The following is an 11,369-nucleotide window of genomic DNA, read 5'->3' as shown; positions in this document are numbered from 1 at the left end:
TTGGGTGTTTTCTGACCATATTATTATGTGATTGAAAACAGGAGATTTGGGGATATTTTTTTGGGACAACCAGAAATTGTTGCGGACAACCTGATTTGATGCCTGGGTTGTCCGCAGGACAACCACATTTTTTTTCTTATTTCGAGCACTGAAATGGATCCAGGAATTTCTCTGTCATCGATCACAACAAGTGGTCATGGAAGGGTAACACTCCGATTGTGTTTCAGTGGACTCGGGTGTTCCACAGGGAACTGTCCTTGGCCCTTTACTGTTCCTTCTACACATCAATAATCTACCAGCCACTGTAACCAGCAAAGTGTGATTGTTCGCCGACGATTGTCTCCTATATAGGAATCAATAGGATCGATAGGATCGATAGGATCAACTCCATCAAGGATAAGCACATGCTGCAAGCAAGACTTGTCCATCCTTCAATCTTGGGCCGAGACCTGGGGGATGCGATTTAATGCCCAGAAGTGGGACAAATATATCAATAGTTTATGTGCGAAAGCCAACAGCACCCTTGGCCTTGTCAAAAGGAATTTGAAATACGCGCCCAAAACGCTGAAAGCCACACCATACAAATCTCTCATTCGGTCTAAGCTAGAGTATGCCCGCACAGTCTGGGACCCACATTTAAAAAAAGACATAGAAAAAATTGAAATGATCCAACGCCGCACAGCTAGATTCGTCTGCAACGATTATGGCAGAACCAACAGCGTAACTGCAATGTTACAATCACTTAATTTTGGCCGAATCTTCAAATACTCCGTAAAGAGAAGCGACTCAACCTTCTCAACAAAATTCTCTCGCGTCTTATCTCCATTTCACAATGACCCTAGAAACGCCCGACCTAAAACACGTTTATCATTCTCCCTATAACATCAATCTAGCCGCACAAGATGCGCGACGCTCTGTCTACATAGACTACCACTAAAACAACCCCCAGTCAAGCCTCGCTGACTAATTCATGCAACATTTGTAAAACATATGTTACATTAGTTTGTAATGCAGGGGCCAGGGCATTGAATCTACCGTGCTAGCGTTACCATAGCAGCATATCAACAAGCTAGTCCGGTTATGGTATGCAGGGTTCTCCCCAGGAATGTTAGAAGGAATGTTAGGCAAACGAGTTATTCATTTCAGATTATCTGGCATGAATAGCTCGACTGCCTAACAGTAACAACGTTCAATGTAGCAAACATTGCCTACAACATGTGTACATAACTCCAATTAGTGAGCTGATTGCTAATTGGAGTTACTTTCTCGTGTTGTACATGGCCTTTATACTATGCAGGTAAATTCGATCAGTTTGGAGGAATCCTGGTGAAATAGAAATCTAGTTACCCATAGGTAATCCCATCTTACCATTTGGTATTATAGACAATAGATCAATTCGAGATGGATGGCTGTGACAACTGTGACCAATTCCTCGGATTGAAAAGCAAGAGAGATATGGTGTACGATTGCACCAGTGCAAACTTTGATGGGTAAGTCAGATAAACATACAGTTATGGCCGGTATATGAATCATGCACATCAGCACCAGAGGGTGAAATAAATACATGTAGCTGGAAGGGGCTTAAAACTAGCAACTATGAAAGGGGAATAGATTGTTAATAATTTTTTTAATTGACTTCTGTGGAAGTAGCTGAATAGTAGCTGGTATAGTAAGTGGTGGTGAAAAACAGTGTTCTGTGGTTTAGTCCCTGATCATAACAAATGGAATTCACTGACTATTTTCTGAGCAGAACCCTGATGGCACACTTGATTGAATCACTGGTTGGTAATAGTGTTTTACAGAATTTTTTTTTAATGAAGTTAAATTAAACATTTTTCAGGATGGTAGCAATGATGAATCCAGAAGACAGTTGGGTGGCAAAGTGGCAACGCATAAGTAAGTTATCCTAAGACATGTACCTGTGGATGTGTGATGATGGTATAGAGTACCGAAGTGTGACGTCACGGTGGCATGACAACGAACACACTGGTCCTACACAACCCACTGGCTCCATAACATTAACTGCATGAAAATGTTGTGCGTACGTAAAACACTGCAGACAGCGGTAAAGCATCGGTAGCAAGTCGATCTTACAATATGTAATAAATTAATTTTTTTTTAAATTTTTTTTAAAATTATTATTTTTTTGTTGCTTTTCACTTCCATCCTTTGGAAATCTATAAAAACTGCAATAATGACTCTCAGAATGATGGTTACAATCGGGTACAAAACACGACACGCAGTTAATGTTACCAGAGCATATGATTGTGTTGTGTAGAACCAGTAGGTTCGTTGTCATGCCACCGTGACGTCATCACTTCGGAGCTCTATATGTTGTTCTATAACAGATAATGTTTCTCATGCATAAAATCAATGTTACCATGTGTGAATCGTCACTATATGAACCTTTTCTGCATTCCGTGTGGCAGTACAATTCTAGAGACTAATTCATATACTCCTTGACTGTCCCTTGCCATCATTTGTAGTAGTGTTTTAATGCTTTTCTTTTGTTTTTCTCTGGTACAGACAACCTTGCTCGAGGGATGTATGCAATATCTGTTTCGGGAAGGCTTCCACCTGGAATTGTTAGAGAATTGAAGAGTAGAGGCATCACGTACAAAACTCGTGATACAAGCCAATCTCAGTAGTGACAGCTACTTGTGTCCATGTAAATTAATGTGTTTTGTTACTAAGCTCTCACCACTGCTGTGCAAAAGTACAAAAGTTTACCGAACACACACGCACACACATACACATTAAGACACACAATAGAAACATATTTTAATTAGGTATGGTGTTTCATATACATTTACAGATCATCTGGTCTAAAATCTTTAACACTTCTCACGCTTTCGGCAAATATATTCTAAAATGTAAACATGTATAATTATGATAGTGGTACTGTACTTTGTTGTCGTTGTTGTAAAATCCAAATAGCATTGTGAATATATTGCATTATATGATAAGTGTATGAGAATTTGTATGCGGAAGGTTGAAAATTCTGCTGTATAATGAGTGGCTAATCATGCTACAGTCTTTTTGATGCATAATTAAACTCGTATTGCGTTGTCCATCTTAAAAGAATAGTAGCCAAACAGTTGTGTATTGTAACTTTTTTTTTATTTATTCAAAACATTCACAAGTTCTATGGATATTGTATAATCATATAAAATAATAACGATTTTTTCTCATATCGCTCATAATAAAGTAACAGTAAAATAACCTTTTATACATCACAAAATCTGGTGAGAATTCAAACCCGTTTAAACTATGCATAAAGTGGTATTTATAACTATAAATCGTGGTAATAATCACTTAAACTGCTGCTGCACAAAACTGTTGATCTACATAACAACTTTACTCGTATTAACGACAAGTCTCAGTATATACATTGCCGGTGACTCCAAGACTGCAGGTTAGTGACAGCAAACCGAGAGCTACTGCATCTGCTACATTGGTCAACCTAGATTGCTGCATTTTACCTCGCGTAAAAATGGCGAGAATGAACATGAAAAAGATCCTTCAATGCTCACCTGTTCTTGTAACTCTTGTGTGTAACCTCACACACATAGTTCCACTACTAGCGAACCTGTTGTGATTGTATTTACATCACATAGTTGCTTTGAATGCCAGGTTAGCTTCGGCAGGCATTCAGCCCACAGTAGATGATCGTTCTGGCATCCAAGGTAGGTGGCACTCTAAGCACTTAGGGAAGTGCGCTCTGCATCTGATGTAGGTGGCGCTCTCTTCATCTACGCCTCACACAGCAGCGACACGGCGGCCCTCATGGCGGTGTCGCACATCTCGACGCTCGCCGGCGCCCTCTGCCGCTCCTCGGCACTCGCCGCTCGCACGGAGACGCACTGCAGCGTCTCCCTGCTCGCGTCGTACTGTCCCACGCAGCGATACCACTGACCTCTGATGAGACGCGGGAACACACGATCCTTAACGGTGAGAGAGAGAGAGAGAGAGAGGGAGAGAGGTGTGTCATTCACCAGCGATGCTCACTGTTTGCTCGAAACAAAGGGTTGATCCAACGTTAGGACTTCTCTATATACGTGATGGGGTTGGTCCTAGGTTGAGGGTGTGGTTAAGATAATGGTGATTGTGATGACATGGTGGTAACGATGTGTTTACGGAGGTCCTAAAGTAGGATTGAGCCAATGATATACCCTGGCTTACACTGATGCGCACAAGATTGATCGCTAGATGCTTGTCTTCGTTTTGCCATGATCGAGAAAAATTTTAAAATTCAAATGAGTTTCTGTACGGACTTACTATTTCAAAGAACACGCACTGAATCGGTCCGGAGTCGTCTCTGAGGGTAAACGTTTGAGAGCACCGATTCCTGCTTACAACAGCCGAGTCAACTATGCCTACGTTAATCAAACAATAACAGATATTAGCATTGTTGCTGCCAAAGGGGATTCCAAAGGAAGTTATGTGATCATAGTGTGAACGACAAAAGAAGAATTAATAAACAATTATACTAAGTTATCTGATACACTATAAACTGTTTTTATCGCCTTATTGCTCTATCATCAGCTACATGGAATATATTAGTGATGCGTAGGTGTCGTTACATTTACCGAAAACCTCGAACATGATCATGAAGTTATTGTTGTACTTGCTCCAGTGTTGCATTCCCTCTATGGTAGCAGTCAGTACCCTCAAGTCTTTTTCCTGCAAGTGAGTAATGTGTAGGTAACAAAGATGTTTGGCCCCACTCTAAGAATAATTTACCCATACACCAAATCAGCGCAGACAGATTTTAAAATAATAAAAACTAGCAGGTGCGAATTTCATTCCGACATTTCAACAGGTTAACAGGTCAACAGGTCAACAGGTCAACAGGTTCACATTTACGTTTTGACGTGATGTAATCCTGTTTCCAGAGTCAGTGATCTTGTAGGATGAGGTCTGTGAGGGAGTAGAGGTTGCAGGTGTGCCTGGTCTAGCATTGAAAGTTGCAGGTGTGCTTGGTCTAGCATTGAAAGTTGCAGGTGTGCTTGGTCTAGCATTGAAAGTTGCAGATGTGCTTGGTCTAGCATTGAAAGTTGCAGGTGTGCTTGGTCTAGCATTGAAAGTTGGGCAGATGTGCTGGTCTAGCATTGAAAGTTGCAGGTGTGGTTGGTCTGGCATTGAAAGTTGCAGATGTGCTTGATCTAGCATTGAAACTGGCAGGTGTGCTTGGTGTGGAATTGAAAGTTGCAGGTGTGCTTGGTCTGGCATTGAAAGTTGCAGGTGTGGTTGTGTCAGCATTGAAGTTGCAGCGGTGTGGCGCTGGTCTAGCATTGAAAGTTGCAGGTGTGCTTGGTCTAGCATTGAAAGTTGCAGGTGTGCTTGGTCTGGCATTGAAAGTTGTGGGTGTGGCTGGTCTAGCATTGAAAGCTGCAGGTGTGCTTGATCTAGCATTAAAGGTTGTAGGTTTACTAGGTCTAGCATTGTAGGCTGCAGGTATGCTTGGTCGAGGAGCCAAGGTTGCTGATGTACCCAGGTGCGTTTTCACAGGTGCATCCCAACCTTTGGGAGGTTTCGAATTGGTTACCATTGCAGGGGCACTGTCGTATTGTACTCTAAAAATATAATACACAATATCACACATTATTGAGCTATTTGTGAAGTGAACAATATTAAGTAATGTTGTAGCTTGAAACGTAATATAATCTGCTGGTATAATAGAGTTATTACTGAGACCTGTTGTGTCCAGTGCTGCTCAATGAGTTGTAGGTAGCTGCTGCTGGGTTATGTTGCTGGTGGTTTGGTCCAGAAAGTACGTGCTGATACATTTTTCCTGTAGTAATAATAACATTTTCATGGAGCAATTTGTATAATTTGAAGTCAGCTATTATTTGTTTTATTGCTTGTTAAAAGCCATCGTGCACATTCTCAATGAACAATATATTCCATTCAACCTCCTGCTTTGCTGGTGTATGGCATGTCCTTGCCAACCATTTGCCTGTGTGGTTCGTGCCTTGCTATAGGTGTTTTATGACATTGCTGTGGTGCATTTGGGAGGCCCCTCGCTTGTGAAGTGTTGTATGGTGCACATCTCGCTGAAAATGGATAAGACTTAAACATTCCTAATTGATGATTTCTTTTAGCAGATGAGATTTCTCTTGATGATCTTTCTTAGCAGGCATTGCTAGAAACACAATTGATAGAATAATTTAATTTAATTTCCTTTCTTGCCATGTTGTTTACTCGTGAATGTATGGATACAAGACTAATGATTTACCTACCTGACTGTGAATGCTGATTTCCATTTGTTCCAGCAAAGTTTTGTTGATAGTGACTTGTCACGGAATTATCATTTTGTGGATGTGCAAACAGTGCAGTTCGTGGAGCTCTGCTTCTGTTGAAAATTGGCACTATAGGGTTTCTGTACGGAGCACCAGACATGTTTTTCTATCTAAAAGAGAATAAATTATGGAATAATCGAATAAGTTGACATTGTGGGATAATAATTCATATTGATAATTGGTATATGGATGTATTGACTATTGTTTAGCGCTAGTTCGTCTGCTATGCACAAATCAATGCCACAATCATTGCAAATATACACACTAATTTAGAAGCACTGGTAGGAATGTAGACTTTTAACCAGATCCACGAGGAGTAGTTCTAAGAATAATTATCTTATAATCCGCAATAACATGACGTTATAACTACATATAAACGCATAATTTATACCCACGATATGCGTTTTCGCGTAACAAAATTAAGGATCAAATGACACGGACCACTAGATGGCGCTCGCAAACCATCTATAAAACCAAATGCACCCTATAGGGCATTTAAATTTGAGGGCTCATTATCATTAGTTGCTCTATATCGTAATTTTAGTCAGTAAGTATAAATATATTAGCAAAATTTTTAATTTATTAAATTAATTATATAGCATAAATCCTACAATGTGTATTGAAATGAATTCGTGTTCGCAAGAAACGTCGAAACTATATATCCTGGTTTCGGTGTGGTTTCGGTTCGTTTGCTCCTTTGTCCGCTTTTAGCATTACCAAGTCTAGTTGAAGCGGCGAAGCGCATCGGACACGTATAGCCGCAACACATAGGATGTATTTCAAATATCGTGATAGATCTTTTGCCTATATTTGATTATAATGGATAAACACTTTTGACGAAGTGGTTTCGCACAGTTTGATGTCGTAGGGGTAAGTGATTTCCCGATTTCTTTATATATGACACATTTTGCATGCCAATGAAACTGAGGACCGCGATCGTAGCAAATCGGGGGTAAAATATCCGCGATCGCAGCTGGCCGTAGCACGTATTGTCTGCACCATGCACGTATACGCCGGTATTGTCCGCTAGGCAATCAAACTTACATGTGAGTTTCGCACGCGGCTGTTAACAAGATACCAGTATACAGATGTAAATGTTTTAGCTGTAAAAAATATAATGTTTTAATATAAGATAAACGATTATTTAGTTTTCACAAATTGCTACGCGATTCAACGCCGATTTCTATACAATACATTAGTGACAGTAGCCTATTCCAATTCCAGTACCGTGGCGTACACATGTGACATTGTTACATGTATGATTTAGTAATCATATATAATATATTTATAGGCCTATATCTTTTGCTAAAAACTGACAAGTGTATTCTCAGGGTATTTATGTTATAAATAGTGTAATAACCATCAGTCTGTTATAAATATTACCAATATGATTAATAGTTCTACAAATTGTCTATTTATTATACCAGTAGGACCTCTCAAAATCGAATACTAATGGGACCATGGCTATGAACCATAAACCACATTGTGATTTTGTGCGATATGCGATCTGTAGCATTAGTCAGCTACGATGTTTGCGGTACTGTGAAGCACATTTGTAATATTGAATGGCACATTTTTTCTACACCCTTCACAATTACTCGACCGATCGAGTGAGCCGTAAAACTGAAATTCCGCCATTCAGCCTCACACGTATATGAAACGTCGTGCATTTTAGTACTGGGGACAACTGCTTTTTTATACCCGGGGTGATATTACGCAAGATGCGATCAGCATGGAATGGGTCGTCGATCGTGAGCTTCTAGCATCTGCCGATTTTTTAACGAACCGTAAAACCGACGTCCACTGATCGCGTTAATTTGCGGCGTCTGTCTGCCACCAGGTTGGCGGTGAAGGGAGTCTCCGCCCGCCCTCCGCTCGCGATGGGCAACCACACGGAGGATGTCGCCTCCACGCTATCGTCGTTCTGCGGGCCGCCGGTCGCCGGCGACGACGGCAGCTTCCTGCGCAGCGACTGCCGCACGGGGGCGCTGGCGGCGGGCGTGCACTGCGCGTTCGCCGTCGCCGTGGTGCCGTGCATCGTCTACCTGCGCCACCGCTACAGGAACAAGTCGTGGCTGCGGCTGCGCTGCCACAACCTCCGCTGGTTGGTGACGACGGCGCTACTAATGCTGGCGCTCGGATGGATCGCGGAAGCCATCTTGACAGACTGCGCTTCGTCGTCGGCGGCAGCGGCGCGACCGTACGCGCACGTTCTGTCGACGTCCCTACTCGTCGCCGTCACGTGTAGTATTATTTATTACCACACCATCGAAATTCGAAATCTACCTCTGCTGCTCGTACTGCTGCTGTGTTACTGGACGTTGGGCATCGTGGCGCATGGCGTGAGGGTAGCCTCGTTGTACAGTAGACTCGCAAACGGCGCCGCCGTCGGCGGTCCGAGGCTGTTCCTCGACTCTTCGGTCTTCATCCTCTTCGTCGTTCTCCTGCTGATAGAGTGCTATCTGTTCCTGCAGGCACGGGTAAGTCGAGTTGCTGCTACTGAGAGCCACTATCTTACTATTCTCTATCTCTACTCCCTCTAGCTCTATCACCTGTAGTCTATATATCGCTATGTTACAGAACCATACAGGCATGGGTAAGTCACAGGTCTGTCGAATTGCTGCACCTGAGAGCCACTATCTTACTATTCTCTATTCCTACTCCCTCTAGCTCTATCACCGATAGCCATTAGCCTATATATCTCTCTTTATGTTACCGAACAATACAGGCCCAAGTAGTGCTAGAGCTAGCTAAACAATACTTTCTACTTCTTATATTGATTTAGATATATCTATATATGCTTTCACGTTTTATTTAGACCTTTATAACTCGGTCAGTTTCCAACTACGTGAACTGTATGTAGCTCTGATGTGTTCTATGGTTTAAAATTCTCCTGGCTGCTTGCTTATAGACCAGGAGTAGACTGTACATAGGTAATGCTTGATTGGGGTTCTTGTTTCAATAGGTACGTCTATCATGATTTTAATACAGTACAAAGAAGTAGTGGATATGCCAGAGGGCATGACAAGAGTGGCAGGGAATTGGTTGGAATGATATATGTTTGTATTGTTGTGTTAGTTCCACTTGCATTGGCTATTATTTATTTAAAGACCATCAACAACAGACTTAAGGTATCCTTTGTAGACAATATTCATACAAATTCCAGAGTTCTTGGCAAAAACGTTTCAATGCATTTTTTATTGAATCAAAAGTGCAATGCAGCATAATAGAAACTTTTCTAAAATGGACTCTTGATTGAATCCTGCAGAATGGTTATTTCCAGATATTATATGTAGGTGAACAGTTCTTTTAATTTGACGAATGATTTCGTTTATTGAAAGACATTTTAGGAGTTGGTAGCATAACATCTGTGTTGTGTGAATATATCCAGAGGCGATTAACCTTGCAGTAGTTGACGCTATAGCCAGGTATTGAAATATGGCCACAGAATCGGCTTGTCAACGGCAACAACCTGATTACGGAAATATATATATTCTGACTAATGCCGGTACATTCTTGTATAACAATGATAAAATCAAATCCGTGTCACCGGTGTGAAACTATGCCATCAACTTCAAACAGTTCTATATACGAAACGTCTATCGTTCTATCTCTTTCTCTCTGTCTCTCTCGCTCTGTCTGTCTGTCTGTCTGTCTCTCTCTCTGTCTCTCTCTCCCTCTCATTCGCTCTCACTCTCTCGCTTTCTCTCTCCCTCTCTCTATCTCTCTCTCTCTCTCTATCTCTCTCTCTCTCTCTCTCTCTCTCTCTCTCTCTCTCTCTCTCTCTCTCTCTCTCTCTCTCTCTCTCTCTCTCTCTCTCTCTCTCGCTTTCTCTCTCTGTCTGTCTGTCTGTCTGTCTGTCTGTCTGTCTCTCTCTCTCTATCTCTCTCTCTCTCTCTCTCTTTCTCTCTCGCTCTTATATATATATATATAATGTCCTCTAATAGCTGGTAGCTAATAAAGTCCCCTGTGTGCTGTAAGCTGAATCTTTCTTTATTGGAACAAGCGAATAACCTCCTCCGGACACCGCACCGGTGATCCGTCCGCAAGTGGTTACGTAATCATCGCAGGAAAACCACCGCTGGCTTGCTGTGTGTGTGTGTGTGCGTGTGTGTGCTTGTCTGTGTGCGTGTGTCTCTCCCCTCTCTCTCTGTGTCTCTATCTCTCCCCCTTTCTTTCTCTCTCTCTCGCTCTCTCCCCCCTCTCTCTCTCTCTCTCTCTCTCTCGTTTCTCTTTCTTTCTCGCTCTCTCTCTATGCAGGCGGGATCGGTGCATGTGTTGCGTTACCGCTGTGATTGCATTATGTTCGCTACAATCCCCTCACAACGAACGCTGATGAATTGAATTGTCTCCGGAAAGGCTCCCGGTAGAAAAAGCGCGAAAGCTTGTTCGGTTAGCAATTAGGATTATGAGTGTCGTGGATTGTCACCCTAATGTCTCAACGAACGTGCACTCATAGAGTGCCAATTGGCCGGTTGTATTGCGTACGGGTCAGAGTGTTTGACCACGGGGTGTATTAGATGCGCCGTGTCGGTAGTAGGGCTTTGCCGATGGGGTTGTGCGTGGTTTTACAGAGCTCGAGTAAAGCCTAGCGCACACACCCGAGCAAAACGGGAAATTTTGTTTTCCAGCGTTTCGCGTTCTGCTCGGCGAGCAAGCGCACACACGCTACCCGACACAGCACACAGCTGAGCAAAACATACAGAAACACTGCGTACAGCGCCGCTGTCACATGACATCAAAAATAACCATCTAATGGACATCACAATTGTGTGTCATGTGATATTTTTAAGGATATTGATTGGAGACCGTCTGTGGCGTTTCGCTGTGTAGCAGAACGATTGACGCACACACCCGAGCAAAACGTACGCACAGGCGAAAACACGTTCCGCGAATCAAACACTGCTTGTTCAGCGAAACACGCTCAGCTGTGTGCTGTGTCGGGTGGCGTGTGCGCGCTTGCTCGCCTAGCTGAACGCGAAACGCTGGAAAACAAAATTTCCCGTTTTGCTCGGGTGTGTGCGCTAGGCTTAATTAATGCTCAGTGTCGCTGACAGGATACTAGTG

The 11,369-nt window shown here is 42.5% G+C and overlaps 3 protein-coding genes across 3 annotated transcripts in view; 2 read left to right on the top strand and 1 right to left on the bottom strand.

Moving 5' to 3' along the window:
* LOC106814436 (transcription elongation factor SPT4-A-like) overlaps positions 1-3,097 on the top strand; it is a 3,920-nt gene extending 823 nt beyond the window's left edge. The window contains exons 2-4 of the mRNA XM_014818753.1: positions 1,384-1,490; positions 1,841-1,896; positions 2,527-3,097. Coding sequence (XP_014674239.1) covers positions 1,384-1,490; positions 1,841-1,896; positions 2,527-2,648 — 285 coding nt within the window. The 3' untranslated portion in view covers positions 2,649-3,097. The remainder of the gene's footprint in view (positions 1-1,383; positions 1,491-1,840; positions 1,897-2,526) is intronic.
* Positions 3,098-3,211: 114 nt separating this feature from the next.
* Positions 3,212-6,430, bottom strand: LOC106814431 (adhesive plaque matrix protein-like). Its single transcript, XM_014818748.1, has 7 exons — positions 5,916-6,430; positions 5,698-5,794; positions 5,272-5,576; positions 4,867-5,135; positions 4,584-4,683; positions 4,275-4,376; positions 3,212-4,003 (listed from the first exon to the last, which is right to left on the bottom strand). Exons 1-7 carry the CDS (start codon positions 6,079-6,081, stop codon positions 3,753-3,755), a joined length of 1,290 nt encoding a protein of 429 aa, XP_014674234.1. The 5' UTR covers positions 6,082-6,430; the 3' UTR covers positions 3,212-3,752.
* Positions 6,431-6,986: 556 nt separating this feature from the next.
* Positions 6,987-9,025, top strand: LOC106814434 (ATP-binding cassette sub-family C member 8-like). Its single transcript, XM_014818751.1, has 2 exons — positions 6,987-7,172; positions 8,143-9,025. Exon 2 carries the CDS (start codon positions 8,183-8,185, stop codon positions 8,843-8,845), a length of 663 nt encoding a protein of 220 aa, XP_014674237.1. The 5' UTR covers positions 6,987-7,172; positions 8,143-8,182; the 3' UTR covers positions 8,846-9,025.
* Positions 9,026-11,369: the final 2,344 nt, after the last annotated feature.

This window comes from Priapulus caudatus, unplaced genomic scaffold (assembly GCF_000485595.1).
Source record: "Priapulus caudatus unplaced genomic scaffold, Priapulus_caudatus-5.0.1 Scaffold925, whole genome shotgun sequence".
NCBI classification, from domain to species: Eukaryota; Metazoa; Priapulida; class Priapulimorpha; order Priapulimorphida; family Priapulidae; genus Priapulus; species Priapulus caudatus.
This window is presented reverse-complemented; position numbering and strand designations above follow the sequence as displayed.